The sequence below is a fragment of the Blennius ocellaris genome (genome assembly GCF_963422515.1).
Source record: "Blennius ocellaris genome assembly, chromosome: 20".
In the NCBI taxonomy this organism is placed as follows: Eukaryota; Metazoa; Chordata; class Actinopteri; order Blenniiformes; family Blenniidae; genus Blennius; species Blennius ocellaris.
In genome coordinates, this window is record NC_137669.1 from 15,584,884 (window position 1) to 15,601,328 (window position 16,445).

Genomic DNA, 16,445 nt, shown 5'->3' on the forward strand with positions numbered 1-16,445 from the left:
AAAGTGTGTAAGTGGCTTCTGCTTATAGTACTAATTATGGTGGAGGACTACAGACCCCGAGTGAACAGCCGTAATCGCCTTTCTAACAATAATTACCTTTCTATCCATGATTGCTATTTCAGGACATTTTGAAAACCCTTGCAGCCATCAGTAGAACTGGTCCTCAGTAAAACACATGGCACTTACTCAAACTGAAGGGTTTTCCAGTGCATGACTAGTCCAGCACCGTTTGGGAGCACAGACACATAAAGCACATCAAAACGTGCGGAAAATTCAGGAAGAATTCACTATTATCTTTGTTAACGATTTGGCGGACCGTTTCCAAATGACTTCAGCAGCAAGGGACAGGCACGCAGTGATGCAACTCTATGGATGAAAACTGGCCTTAAACCCAAAAGAAAAAGAACAAGAACAAGAGGAAGGCACACACAATTTTTTAGTTCAGACCTATAAACTTCCTCAAACTTATAACTTTTTTTAAACAAGGTATTTAGAAAGTAATCATTCCGGCTGTCAAATGAATGCGGCAATGTATAAATTGTTCCCTTTGACATATAGTGAATCTTGAGTAAAATGAATCTAATTGGAGAGTTAAGAGTAATAGTAATCACATTACTGCAAGTGGGGTTTTGGGTGCTTGTACATTTAAGAGTATATTCAAGAATGAAGTGTTCCACATACCGCAATACATTTTATCTACAAGTCATCTGCTTTGTTACTTTTAACATCAAAAGTCCTGCTACTTCCTGCAGTGGCATAGTGTTTAATATTGTCACCTCGCAATGAAATTAACTCTGGTTTTGAGAACAAGTTTTATAAAGTTGTACATGCTGGATAGAAATCAGGTTTTTCGGACAATGTGAGCAAACCCACCGGGAGAACATGCAGGCTGCACTGGAAGGCCTTGATTGAAACCCATAACACTCTCCTGAGGTGTGGGTGCCTCCTTTATATCAGCATATTCAATGTTTGTATTACTACACACTTCTTTATTATTATTCTTTTGATCAAATGGGGTCAAAAAGGTGTGTTTTGAAGAAGAGATTTACTTGGGCGATTTTCAACATTTCACTTGGAATTGTGTACAACTGAAGCAATGTGTTTGTGTAAGTTAATCAATCTATTTGGACAGCCGATGAAGCACATGAGTAATGAGTGGTGATGAGTGGTGCCTGTTCAGATCTAGATCTTTCCGTCACGTGGTGAAAATAGCCTCAACACAGTTCGCCAGCAGAAGCCCACTTTCAAATAACAAAAAAATAAAATTAAAAAAATAATAATAATAATAATTTCTGGAAAACACTTGGTTATTGAGGCAGGGGGTCTCGAGGGAAAATGTGTCACTTCTTGTAATGACCGGAGTCCCGACACGTCACGTGACCGCTCCGCGTGCTGTCGTCAACGGGCCTCGACCCAGTTGTTCAGTCCGGAACTCGAGGAGGAGGAGCGGGTGTTCGCGTCCGTTTGCGGCCACGCTGAAGGTACCTCCGCCGGCTTCTCTTCACAATATATCATACGTGTTTGTTGTTGTTTTTTTAAACGTGTCGCTAAATGTATCTGTTATTATCAAACACGCCAGCGTCGCGCGGACAAGCGAGCGCCGCTTTTGTTTGTTTGCGCGCATCATCAGCGTCCGTCCAGCCTGTCGCCAACTGTCACGAGTCAAAAGCAGCTCCGGGCAGAAAACGGTCGTTTTTATTAACGTGTACGTGGAGAAAACAAGCGCCAGCAGTGGCCACGGCTCTTTAAATGTGGAGGCGCGGCGTGTGGTTAAAAAAATTAATAACCTGGATTCATGATGGCGGGCGGCGGGGAGGAGGGGGTGGATAGGGGGTCGTCGGCTGTTTTTTTTTTTTTTTTAGGAAACTACGTGGCCTAAACTAACACTTCGTCCCGACGTGACGGTGTGATGGCGTTTCCCCACTGTCCGGGGGACATGTTTGTGAGTGTCGCATTTGTCTGCGTCGCTGAGGCCTACACCGCGAGAGATGCGCCTTCTGCAGGTGCGCCGTGCAAACCGCTGCGCGCGCACGTGAGATTCGGGTTACTGTTTTGGTTTGCAGCCTAGGACCACACTCTGTAAACACACATTAAAACACATCCTTTTCCACACTCAAACTTCGATTTGATTCTAGTTTCCTGTTGTTAAATCACCAGGACAGTGCTCATTAATACATTTCCTGGAGTTATGAAGAGTCTCGCCTAAAAACAGCATGACGTTTGCTGGAATCAATCAAGCGTTATAATTATACAGTGCAGATGCAGTTTGTTTTTCACAGCGTGATTTTGAAATAATCATATTATTGAAGCTATGTGAAGGCTCAAGATACTTATTTGTCATATATAAAGATAGACATTTACATTATACAATAAAAGGTTTATTTTGCTAATCCTCCCAACCAATAATTAACTAAATGATAAGACAAAGAAGGAGTATGTGCAGATAAATGGCTACTAAATAAAGATTACAAATAATACAATTAATAAGGATAAGGTATATTGTGAAATCAGACAGCAGCAGCAGTACGAGGTGGTGTGAATAAGTGTTTAGCATTACTCGGTAGACAGTCTTAAGACATGCAATGTGTTACAAGAAAAGAATAATGAAGGCATTATGATAAATAATAGTGTTGTCCGAAGTGGAGCTTAAAAAGATTAACATCAAGCTACAGAAAGCAGTGTTAGCCATCTGAATAATTGATATAACTTCAATTATATTATTTATATAGTCAATCATTAACCTTAACAAGCATTGTAAGAAAGCACAATTATGTAAATTGAGCTATTTTGGGGGATCAATGTTGCTTTATGTCCTTTTTGATTTCATCAATCACAATGAAACCTAGATATTGAATTATTCAATATGCTCATTACTTCTTACTCTGCCATTGTTTTTATAACATTGTTAATTCAATATATTTGGATATATTACTGAAAAATAATTTTAGGACCATTTTACAGGCACAGTGTTACTTGTAAATGCCGTAAAGCGGTCCGGATCCCTCTTTATTCACGTCAGTACAGCCAGCAATAGCATACATTGGATAGATAATATGAAACGGAGTGCAGGTCTGCTCCTTGTCTGATGGCGTCACAAGATCAGCATTCTGATGCACTTTAGTCTGACCTGTTCATGAAACCATAACGGTGTCACCACAGTGATAAGCGGCACAAATGTCATTTCCATTCTCCATGAACAATCCACACACATTTCGTGCTTTTTACACTCTAGATCCTAGTTTGCCACGGTGAAGTTGCCAGCGCATTGTCGTTAATGACAGTTTTGACAGTTTCTGTGGTTGAATATCTTCATGAAACTGCAGCAGAGCTGATTGCATCACGATCATCATCTGACGCCATCTGGAGCAAAGTCGTCGTCAGTCTTTAAATGTAGTGTATGTTGAGTTGCAGCGCTCCCTCCCACTCACAGCCTTGATGTACCCGATTCAACTTTCGATCAGTCTGTGTGGCTCCTTCTTCAAATTTGTTGCGTAAGATGTGGACCCAAGACCAATAAAGCTCATGTATGTTTGCCAACACCACCTCCTGAAACTGGCAGCCGCTCGCTGGCGGTGAGGGGCCAATGTTTCATCTTCTTCAAGCTCTGAACTGGCGATAAATAACCTTGTTCAAGCTGCTGCTTGCGTTGCACCTGGGTATTTCTGTCTTTCATAACGAATAATGAAATCTTGCTTTAGTTGCTCATTTAACATTAATATCATTCATTATAAAAAGAGATTGTTATTCCGTAGTGGGAGCAGTTTGTTGTGGAGCTCCGCTGACCTGGCTGGAGTGCAGCCATCTGCCACGAGGTGAGGTGTCTGCAGGTTTGACACGGCGGGTCTGTGGTCCGTACAGCTTGTGAAACAAACACGTGAAGCTTTTTTTTTTTCTTGTCAGGATGTAAAACAGCGTGGCGAGGAAGTTTGAAACCACATGACGGTGAAACAGCATTTCGACTTTTATCTGTCTGCGATGCGTTTGATGTTGGGTTTTCGAGAGTGTTGTTGAAAAGTTGCACAATTTGTGTCCACTGTGACGAGCTGCCCTCCCGGCTGGCCTCACTGCTTTGTGTGGCCATTCCTGTCGGGTCACCTTGTTCCCTGCCGTCGCTCACACATGTACGCAGCGTGTCACATACGAGAGTGTCGAGGTATTGTTCGAGCATAATTGTGTTAAGTTGGCTCTCTGGCTCGTCCCCCTGATCCCTCGCTTTAAACCCCACCACTACTCCCCACCCCCAGCGATAGCTATCAGCAGACCGCAGGGATAGTTGCACTGTCTTTATCCACAGCATTGGGGCGTCTCTCCTAAGAGGATTTAAAAAATCTACGTAATGCTTGTAAAGCCGTACGGACGTGGACTCAAACTGAATCCCTACTGTTTAAAAAAATTAATAAATAAACAAAAAAAAACCTGCACCGACTCTGACGTCTCCTCACAGAATATGGAAGTGAAACTGTTGTGGTTTCCTGAATAAACTTGTAAGATAAAGGTTCTCACCTTTATATATTTTTGCTGTCGTTTCGATTCAGTGACATCAGGGGCGTTGGACAGATATGAATGGAATAGCCTTGAAAACAAGCCTTTCGCTACGGTTTGGTAATGTGACTTTGGGCCGTTTCTGATGTTTGATTAACTTGTGGAAAGTCACACAGCTTGCAGACAATTATTTTTCTAATAGTTGTCCAAACAAACGACTCATTGCAAAGCTGTTGACAAAGGTTGCTACTCCAGCTCTTGTTAGTCACTTGTTGGAGAGTTCACTCTCACGTGGTTCACAACTTCACAATCCTCTGCAGCCCTTTTAAAAGCTGAAAAGATTCACATCCACAGCCACTACTGAAGCCTCACTGGTCTTATTTCTGTCTGTTTGAGAGGAAATCTACATTATTGTAGTCCTCATGGATAATTACTGGCATGATAGCCGTTTCTGCTGTATGTGAGGGGACGGTATCTAAATTTGTTTTAATGGTCTTAGATTTTTTCCTGACCTTTGTTCAAGCCATCTATGAGTAGATATTTTTTTTCTATTTTATGAATGCAGAATTGTAATTTATCATAACTTGTTGTACCCACGTCACTCCCAAAGGCACAATATTGTCTCCCCCCCCCCGAGATTGTGTATTGAGCATCTAAATATAGGAGTTTTCTTGACTTTATTGGAGTATTTACTTGAATTTATTCTCTAACATGAGATAAGCTGTGACGTTACATCATCTTGGACTTTAGCTATGTTTTTTCCCACCCAATGACACAGTTCAACACCTTTTACACTGATATCTTTAAGTGAGATATGATTTCACCCTCATTTTGAGTTCCTGTCATGGACGGCAAGTTACGTGATTTACTGCTTTAGTTGCAAAGTGTCCATGGATTTTGTACTGGGAGGAGAACCACATGCTTTGAGTCATCATGTGGCACGTCACATGACGAGTTGGTTACTTCGATTATTCAGTTGCTTTGCAGTTTTTGTTCAGTTATCAGATATTCTGTCTCATGTTGCACAAACAAAACCTTGTTTGTTTAACAGATATTGTGGTTGACATTTGTTTGAGACCATAATCTTCTTGTTCTTCAAGAAATGAACAACGAAATTGTTGCCTTGAGTATAACGTATTCATCCATTATAAACCTACAGTTGTCCCAGGAGGGATTTGGCCCTCTGTTAATGAGAGTAATCAGTTATGATGCTAATGGTTGTTGTCAGTATGAAGCATTGCCAGCATGTCTGTGATGGACGGACGGGGATCATGAGGACACACGTTAGAGTCCGGCTGTCTTTGCAGCGGTGAACTAAAGCGGCGTTGCGTAACACTCCCTGTTAATTTAGTGTGGCCTGGACGGGGGGAAGAGGAGGGATGCAGCCGTAAACCGGATTTTTAGCGGTCGGTTCTGCTGCTGAATGAATGATTTTGTGCAGCTGTGTCCTAAGTTGATCTTGTGTGGTGCTTTGTGGAAGAAGCTGTTGCAGAAAGCGTGGCTCCATATGTATACCGTTAGATACACATATAGATGGTGTCGTTGGAACTGCACAGGCCTGATGCAGCACTGTACTCGCCACTCCTGTTCTCTTGAAGTCAGCAATTGGCTCAGTGGCTTTTTGGCTCCCTTCCTGCTCAGCAGCAGTTTTCCTCTGGAGATTGTACGCCTTTACATGAAACCTGCATCACACATTTGGAGCTCTAATCGGCCTTGTGAATCTGGCCTCTCGTGTGGCGAGCTCTCTGCTTCCCTGTGTGCCGCCTTGTTGGCGTTATAGATCACAATGCAAATGGCACAGAAACCTGTTGACCCGAGTTGTGCCGAGGCCTCATGGGGGGGATGGTCACTGCAGGAGTTGCCGATATGCCTGGCCTCATCCTGAGGCAAAGCAGATTAATAATAACATTTGGTTACGAAGGGCTCACCAGGGTCCATGGTAACACCATCAGCACAGCCATGAGCAAGTTTATTGTCCTCGCCTTTGTCTTCACCACTCATCCCTCCTTCTCGTCTTGTTTCCTGCAAGACAAAGCCAGTGGGATTGACAATGACATGCAAGTTGAAAAGAAACCTTGAGTCGTGTTTCACATTGATCCATTCACTAAAATCAGTATATATGGTATAATAAACCTCAGGGTTGAAAATGACCTTTACAATTGCAGACCATTGTCCAGTAATACTCACGGAGTTCAGGCCACTGTCATGATTAGTATTTGGTCACAACAATCCGTTTCTGTTTGCTGGAAGTTTTAGAATTCCTTACATATGATTAACAGTCCAGGAGAGGCTTTGTTGTTACCAGTAATAGTAGGTCGATGATTATTTTAAGTACATATGCACCACATATCAATAAAAATTTCTGAAACTGTATTATTCAGTTTAATTCATGCTAAAAATATCAGGCAAAAATGCAAGCATTTCAATGAGCGTTTTCATGAATCTATATGCGAGTCATAAGTTTGTCACAGTTTCCAACAGTCACTGTCATTTTAATCATCTCTTCAATTTTACTGTTAAAGCTGCTAAATCTATTCTCTTTCTCATTGTTTCTTATCATTTTTGTTCTAATAGGCAACAGCGTGCCTCTTCCATGTGACTGTGATCACAGCGAGATTGGAAAGTCCAACATTAACAGAACATGTGGCATTGTTTATTCAGAACTGAGGGAATTAGGCTCCATCATCTCAAACTGATTAAACCTGCATTTTAATTCTCATTCCTTATTTCTAATGTGATTTTTGCTGAGCTAGACATAATTTATTTTTTGCTTTTTTCAAAAGTGGCTTAAAAAGATATCCGAATCTTATATTTGCGTGTGAAACAGAAACGTGTCACACTGTTTAGTTCATCTGTCCATCCTTGCTGCAGCTGTAAAATATGATGTCCTGTCACTTTTATAATCAGTGAGATGCAGGACTTGCTCCTTTGCCAGTTTGGCCTGGATGCTATGATGCCATTATTATTTTCCCTCTTCTGTCTGCATCACTTGAGCACACAGTGGTGTTGGAATTGCAGAAACATTCCTAATGCAAACATGAGTTTTTTGAGTTGGATGTATGCTTGGACTGAATTTCTAAGTTCTCAACGTAAATCTCTGTTTCTCCTGTTTTCATAGATTGTTGTAGCAGTGTGATCAAACCTCCACACCATGTCCCAGGAAAAGAGTGGATACCCCATCATGGGGGAGAACAACCCACTTCATAACAATGTCTACGGGCCCCCTCAGCCAGGCTTTGGAATGCCCCCTCCCAACTATAACCAAGCCCCCGGGGGGCCGTACCCACCAGCAGGAGGATATGGACAGCCGGGCTTCCCCCAGGCAGGCCCAGGCTTTGCCCCAGGCCCTTACCCTCAGATGCCTTACCCTCAGATGCCCTATCCACAAGGCCCCTACCCTCAAGGGCCTTACCAGCATGGACCTGGGCAGCCAGGCTTTCCTGGAGACTCTTCTGGTGAGTGGTGAACGTAAATGTGTGAATCTTCTCAAATAATTCTGGGCTTTACAGGCTGAGATGGCCGGAACTTTCCATTTGTGGATTTTGACACTATGCACTTCTTTTTTTTTTCTTTTTTTTTTAATCCCTAAATCATCTTTCAGGTGGGCCCGCAGAGAGCCCTGGTTACCATGGCGACGTGCCTCCATCTTACTATGACAACGAAGACTTCACAAACTCTGGTTTTGAGGACAAGTCCATCCGCCAAGCCTTCATCAGAAAAGTAGGTGTAAATAAATAATGAATTAAGGACACATAACGCGTACTAAAACCTGATTCCTCATCTCCTTGTTCCCTTCAGGTCTTCATGGTTCTCACAGTGCAGCTGATGGTCACCTTCTCCTTTGTTGCGGTCTTCACCTTTGTCGACGACGCCAAGCTGTTTGTGCGGAAGAATCCATGGACGTACTACGTGTCCTACGCCGTCTTCTTTGTGTCTCTGATCGTCCTGAGCTGCTGTGGAGACTTCCGCCGCAAGCACCCCTGGAATTTGGTTGCTCTGGTGAGAAATCATTATCACGGAATTTTAAATGAATTTGCCGATGCACCAAAAACCTGGTATGTATGTATGTGTGGCGTGTTGGCTTCTGACTTGTGCACCGTCGTTCCTGCCCTACAGTCCATCTTGACCTTGAGCCTGTCCTACATGGTGGGCATGATCGCCAGCTTCTATGACACAGAGACTGTCATCATGGCCGTGGGCATCACCGCAGTGGTCTGCTTCACCGTGGTCCTCTTCTCACTACAGGTGCGCAAACATTGAGTCTCACGTGGGTGTAGTTCCATACACATGGAGCCTCATTGAACAATATAAAAATCACTTCACAGCTTTACTGATCAGACGGTCCAAAGTAAATCAAAAACACCAACAGCTGTTTCAATGAAACGCATCAAAACTGATGAACTGAAGTGTTTCCTAATGAAGTCTGTTTTATCACCTTGTTTTTGGCCCACAGAGCAAGTATGACTTCACCTCATGTCGGGGCGTGCTCTTCGTGTGCCTGATCGTGCTGTTCCTCTTCTCCTTACTCTGCATCTTCATCCGCCACAAGATCCTCCACATCGTCTACGCCTCTCTGGGGGCGCTGCTCTTCACCTGCGTGAGTTTGACATAGAGGAAAACTTTTTTTTAAGTCATTTCAGTGCTCCTGCTTGTCCATTTTCACTGTGTGAAAATGTCTGACTTGGTATCTTAAAGGACCACGGTTTTAATCCGAGTCACAGCAGACAAGATCTCCTGCATAAATACTAGACAAGTTTACAATGTGTAAAATTAGCAACAAAACACTTAAAGGCAGTTTTCAAATTCTATAAATGTGTGTGAAAGAATCACATGAAACACAACCTTGAAGTTTCACCTGACGCTGTTACTATACATTTGTTTATAGTTCAGTGAAAATCTAGCCGATATATTTGATTCTCTCGATCCAGCGATATTAAATGCCGACTCTTTGACTCTGCAGTTCTTGGCCGTTGACACGCAGCTTCTGCTGGGAAACAAGAAGCTGTCCCTGAGTCCAGAGGAATACATATTTGCTGCCCTCAACCTCTACACTGACATCATCAACATCTTCCTCTACATCCTGGCCATCGTGGGACGCTCCCGCGAATGAGGCCGCACCCTCAACCCCACAGCAGCGAGATAGAGAATGCCTTCCTTATCATGAAATGTTGCTGACATGTTTAACTTTTTCTTGATGTCATCCTATTGAAGCAGTTTGCTTTTTCTCCCGTCACACACACACACACACACACACACACACACACACACACACACACACACACACACACACACACACACACACACACACACACACACACACACACACACACACACACACACACACACACACACAGAGGTGTGTTTCTTTTAAACAGGTAGCAGTATTTTGGAGGAAATGCACCCTGCCATGAAGTTCACATGATCAGGAACCATTTATTTATTCAATGTTCTGCCATCACAAACAGACTTTAATGGCCTGTTCTCAGTTCTGAGCACTATGCTCGCTCTTAACCTCCCTGAGCTTCTACTAACACAGATGGCTATGACTACATTATCTACTCTACATTTTGGCACTCGGCCGAGCAGAGGTTAAACAAGATAAGATTGGGGGACGTCGACACTTGATATGAATGCAAACCAGCTTTTCCTGACGAGAGCTTAGTGTTTGACACAACTTCCTCCGACTCCTTCCACCGTGTCTGCATGGCAAAAACTGGAAACACGACTAAGGATGTAGTGTGACTTTGTGAAACTACCAGAGGAATACCACCAGCTTGCTTGTCACAGCTGTAAATAGTTCTGTGTATTACTGTATATGATTCCAGTACCAACCCCCTCACACACACACACACACACACACACCTCTGATGGCATGCTGGAGCAACTCGTATGGATGTGCTGCTTTTTGGGAAACCAATTTGCTCTAAAATGCACTCTCCACCTCCTAAAATCTTTTGATGGCAAAAGAATGAAGATTGGCGTTAGATGTATGTGGCAAACACAAGCAGACACAGGTTTATTTATAGATGCTATGTTTTACACAATACCTTTTCAAAAGAAAGATTTCCTTCTGCTGTTTTTAAATTATTTTGTGTACCTACAAAGCTAAAATGTTCTCACTTTGAATGTTTTTTTTGTCTTTTTTTTTCTTTACAGTCCGCACTAAAACCCTCTTGTCTGGTCATTAATGTGACGTAAATGTTTTGGGTTTTTTTGTTTCATTTTCCCTTATTATTAAAACTAACATTTAGGTACTGGGCATGTTTATGAAAAGTTGAGCTTTTTCCAACTAATATGAAGTAGATGGACACCAGAACACATGAAGGATTATTCCCCGACAGCCTCTCTCTCTGTTTACAGTTTGATGGAGATGACTGGGTTTTGCTGAAGTTGCTGTGAGGTGTTGAGGAAAAGAAACTGTGACCCATGCGCACTGGTTACACTTTTATTTAGCAAAGTCAAAGACACAGGAGTCGACATGCACTGGAAGCCAAAACCCTCCTACATGCAAACGCGTATATAAAAGGTGAATGATATATTTAACATGAATATTTTTATTCTGTAGCTTTGATTTTTCAGCTCCTGCATGAGCCTCTCATTGGTTGCATGTGCTGACGACGCACACGGTACAGCTTGTTTTGAGGAGACGCAGTGTGGAGTGGCAGCCCTGTTAATTTTTTTTATTTTTATTATCGTGGTTGTATTTAAATAATATGTTAAGTGTATATAGAACTCCTCTCCTCAGTGGTTTGATGTGTATAAATAAAGTAAGTTTTGAGCGTTGTAGGTCTGTTGGCATTGTACATTTGCATCAATTCAAAGTTGAACTGAGTTCCTCAACACAGCTGTTCGCTTTTCATTAAAAAGGATAACCTGTAACCATGTTGAGTATGTGTTTTCAATACATTTCCAAGCTTTGACCACAACAAATAACAGGAATGTGACAAGTTATTAAAGAAAGCGAACATTGATCAGTTGGATAAGTTTCATTAAATATGTGCAGTGTCTTTCTGTAGCAATCTATTTAGATTCTAGTATACTTGTAGATAAAACATTTTTTGACTCTCCTCTTTACTCAAGTGAACTTTTACAGATCATTTCCAAACACTGTCCAATAAGATATCCAAAAATGTAAGCCTGTATGCGCTCCCTCAGTATCCATGTATGATAACTTGATTTTTAGAGTGGTTACAAAGTGCTCAAAGAAAAGCAACAAATAAGAGATTAAAGAATTACTCGGACATGTATGTAACTTTTTGAAGGAGGGAAGTTTCCTGATCCACTGATATTAAATAGTAACACTGTGCAATTCTTGGCTGTTGACACTCCGCTTCCTGAGTCCAGAGGAATACATATTTGCTGCCTTCAACCTCTATGCTGACGTCATCAGCATCTTCCTCTACATTCTGGCTGTCCAACAGCATGTATCTGAAATAAACATTGAATGCAACTAAGGTTAGCTGTAACTGTAATACTAAATAATATAACTATTATGTTCGGAAATAATATGAAATAAAATGCTTTATAGCAGAAGCGAGTATGCGCATGCGCCATTCTTTCGCATGGAACGTCTCGTGAGTATAGAGGGAGGAAGTGAGTACAGCCATCATATTGAATAATTCGAGAAAATACTGAAAATACTGCGCTGCCTGGATAAACTTGAGCCAGCTTGGAGGTTAGACGGCATATATTTATCTTAAAATCAAGACATTAATGTATGTAGATTCAAACGTAACTTACGATTAGCACCGTATACAGAGGATTAGCATCGAGCTAACTGTTAGCAGCTTTTAACTTCAGCTAGGTTGTCAATGTTCATGTTCTCCTTTTCCAACTCCCTTAAACATTTTTTTTCTATTACTATTGGAGTTGTTTCCTAAATTTAAAGATGTTAAACCTTGAAAACCAGTGTTTACTTTTTTAATTTTTATTTTGGTTACTTGTGTTTTTGCTTGCCAAAGAAAACATATGAGACTGGATTTTCTGTCCTTAGCTTCATTAAGTCTTAATTAAAAACCAAACTTATGGTAAAAACAACTTTAAACCACATCTATATTTGTACTTGTAGGCAATTAAAGCATATTTTAAATTTAATACGGTAAGGTTTTAGTTTGTTTTGATAGTCCGTCAGTATAGGTACATTTAACATAATGCAAAATACAACTATTTTCCTTTATTTCAGGATTTCTCATTGCAGACATGTTTAATGTCACAGCACTAAAAGGAGGTAAGATAGCATTTAATGCACACCATATTGATAAAAGTATTTATTTGCTACTTTAATGGCTGTTATATTTTATACACAGCTCTTTCAGGGAATGGGACGCCTGAACCCAAGCTGGACCAGCTGATGGACAAACTAATGAAACTGCAACAAGGTAAAGTTTGACAGGATTAAAACCACTGCTGCCACATTTCTGTTGCTTCTGTAAAATATCTGAAAAATCCTGCTCTGACTTACTGGCAGGGGTGGCTAATATAAGGCCCGTGGGCCAAAACCAGCCTGCAAATTGCTCCAATCCAGCCTGCCTCACCAAATTCCAAAGAAAATATTGAGAGTTGAACCCATTTCCTTAACACAACAAAAACCGAGGCTCAGTTTGCGATATCATGGTTGCAAAAAGGCAAACATTAGCTTCAAACCCATACTGTCTTGATTATTTTTGTAAAAACATGTATAATATAGTTATAGTAATACATGCATATTTCACTGTATTTTGCACCAGAAGGCATCATTCAAAGTAGCCTTATGCTGAGTTTACGTAGTAATATTCCATTGTAATTGATTTTGTGATAATACAGACTTTTTTAATCACATATACTCTGTTCACAACAAAGAAAAGCCTTAAAAGTGTCATTGTTTTTATGGCACTATTTTACCGGTCCGGCCCATTCAACATGAAACTGTGCAATATGTGGCCCCTGAACAAAAATGTGCTTGACAATGAATTGAACCAGATTTGTGGGATATTTGTTGGACGATCGTATTCCGTTTGTCTCAACAAAGCGTATAAAGTGTAGCAAGATAACTCCGTGTGCTTCATATCCGGCTTCGTCTTCGGCTGATTCTGCGCATGTGTGTAGTCCCAATATATGTTGTGGAGAACGTTAACATCTAAGCATGTTATTCACCCGTCATAACAATCGATTTTTCGTGTTACGGTTGAAGATAACTCCCTTCTAACCCTGCGCTGGCAGTTTAATAATGGACAGCAGGTATTTTACGTCTCAGTGTAATTAAATCAGTTTGGGCAGCACTTCTCTTGACGCGTTGTGTTCATCTTTGCACAGCTGCACTTCCCATTTCCGCGTTTGTCTCTGTCGCCTATTATGTGATTGTTCCAGCGGCTTCTATAACGCGATCATGTGTAGGATGATCCTCGTGTTTTAAAATGTCGAAGCATCAACACAAAGTGAAAATACTTTAGCGCAGAGCATCTGTTTGATTAAAAACAACACGGGCGGTTGGGGACCAATAGGAAGCGCGTGGGTGTCGATGTATGCTAATAAGGACGTGCTCCGTTGGACTTTAACACAGAAGTATGACAAAACAACAAATTTAATAAAGTTGAATCGCGCATCTTCGTGTTGGCACAACATTTCTGTGTCGCACATCGTGTATATTTTGTAAGCAGATCTTAAAACCGTGAGTCAGACTGCTGTGTGTTCCAGTCATACCGTTTGAGAAGGCATACACTGGTTATCTTCAGTGAGGTACATCCTTACCTGTTACTCCCTCAGGGGAGTTTCAGAACATGATGAATGGAGCTTTATGAGATATGATTAATATCTCTGGCTTGAGGGGAACCGCAACACCCCTCTTGACCCATTCTGATCCTACTTTTTATCAAATGTTAAATCAAAGTTCTTATGTAAATGATGTTGGTTCATGATGCAGTCCATTTTATTATGGGTGTTTGTTTTTGAAGGTAAAAAGTGTCTGGGCCAAGAAATAAAAGAGCTGAGTTCTACCAATGAGTCACTGCAGGCATTGCTTTCCTCCTGTAAGTGTCATTCATTCATTCATCAAATATTCTGAAAGTGGTACATTAAATATCAATGTAAGTTTGAAGAACCACGTTTATGTACAATAGCCATATTTCCCAATCAATTTCCCATTGAATTGTTTTGGCTGAAAGATATTTCAAAGATGATCCAGTGACAAAAAAGAATATTTACCAGCGATTGTTGACATTAGATTGATGTATTAATCCATTTTGATCTCTCAACAAGGTTAGAAAAGTGCTAAGCACAGAGATAACCCACCGAGACCTAAAAGGAAAAACTAGCTAAATGAAGTATTCATCTATTATTGTACAAGCTCTATATGAAACGTGTGCTGTGATGTGATCAGACCTTGATTTTTGTTTTAACAGTGCAGTCTGAATCTTACCAAGTTGAAGAAATCCTCAAAGAAAAAGAAGGTACACGCACGCTGGTAACAGGAAGTCCTTTTGCAGGACACTGACTCAGCGGTGTTACAGTTTTGATTGGTGCTTGACATTGTGTACTCGCAGTAAGCTTGACTACCCTTATAGTGACTGAGAGCTTCTTCAGAGCTTTGCAGGATGCTGCAGTTCCAGTGTGAAGAGTCTGAGCGGGAGGCTGCCAGGTAAATGAAGACCACCATGAGCGCGCGACTCTATATCACGTGCTGTTTGTGATTCGTACCACCAGGTGGCAGCAAATTACCATGACAGCGTGATGGCACGTCTTCTCGTGGCCTGTTGCTGTTGATAACTTTCACTTTTCACTATAATAACTTTTTCATTATAAAGTTGTTGTTTTTTTTTTTGTATAATAATAATTTCAGAGCTTCCACAACAATTTACTTCTGTTTCATCTAAATGAAAACATCCTTCAATGCTGCTGTTTAATAATTACACTGATTCCGAGCATCATGACTGAGTCCCACCGGTACAACTTTAATAGAATACATTTGATGTTTTGTTTGTGTTTGAATCCAGAAGATTTAACTGTTCTATCATTACATTGACTATAAAATGAATGTCTTTGTAGCAATAATCACCTAAAAAACGATTTGATTTTGACCCCCTCTTTGACTTTTTCTTTCTCTTGTCTGTCACAAGGTGTTTACATTATGAAGTTTTGTTACATATTGTCTAATAAACCATTTTTCACACAGTTCATTAGCAAATAAAATCAGTATTTGATTGTACCAATGAGTTTCTTTGATAGACTTCGACCTGGAGGTGATCTCAAGCAAACGTTTTCAATATTTCGACGACAAACAACAAATGGAAGCTAAAGCTAAATGACAAATGTGCTGTGAAGCGATGTTTCTGCCTTGTACTGTGTGATGACTCGTGTGTGTTTCGCAGGCAGTTGAACCAGAACAAGAAGAGTCAGGACGTTCTGGAGCAACACAGGTGTGAAACCCAGGAATCCAAGCTAAAGCAACGGAAGCAGCGGTATCTATTCAAAATGCAGCAGTTCGTTACTTTCAGAAAGTTTTATTGACATGACAGTGACAAAAATCTATTCTGGTTTGTTTCGCAGGATGAGGTTTGAAAACCAGCTGCATCAACTTATAGAGCAACACAAGAATCTGTACTCAGTCTTTGTAAGGTTTATTATTACTATTATTGTTGTTGTTGTTGTTATAATACCAAAAGCAAATGAGGTTATTGACCATGTTGGATTCTGCTCCTGACGTCCCCAGTCCCCAGAACGACTCCCAGACGGATTAGCGAGTGCCGAGAACAAAAACAGGCAGCTGCTGTCCACTGGTGAGTGTTGGAAATCCTTCTTAAGGCACAAAGATTGTTCCTGGAGATGCACGAATTCGGGGTCTGCTTTCCTCCTTTCTAACATTCCCGTGATCCGATCCGATCTGATCTCGTTCTGTGATCCTGGAAGAACAACTGAAGCTGACTCTGCTGCACAAACTCAGCCTGGAACTGGAAGAGCTGAAGAAGCAGAAGACGTCGGAGGCCGGAGCT

The 16,445-nt window shown here is 41.2% G+C and overlaps 1 protein-coding gene across 2 annotated transcripts; it reads left to right on the forward strand.

Moving 5' to 3' along the window:
- The first annotated feature begins 1,376 nt into the window (after positions 1-1,376).
- grinaa (glutamate receptor, ionotropic, N-methyl D-aspartate-associated protein 1a (glutamate binding)) lies at positions 1,377-11,355 on the forward strand. 2 transcript variants are annotated; one of them, XM_080515774.1, is made up of 7 exons: positions 1,377-1,481; positions 7,601-7,937; positions 8,084-8,202; positions 8,281-8,481; positions 8,599-8,727; positions 8,936-9,079; positions 9,443-11,355. In XM_080515774.1, the coding sequence occupies exons 2-7, from the start codon at positions 7,634-7,636 to the stop codon at positions 9,590-9,592; spliced, it is 1,047 nt and encodes a 348-aa protein (XP_080371900.1). In that variant the 5' UTR covers positions 1,377-1,481; positions 7,601-7,633; the 3' UTR covers positions 9,593-11,355. The 2 variants fall into 2 exon arrangements, with proteins under 2 accessions (XP_080371900.1, XP_080371899.1); XM_080515773.1 differs by having other exon boundaries at positions 8,281-8,727.
- Positions 11,356-16,445: the final 5,090 nt, after the last annotated feature.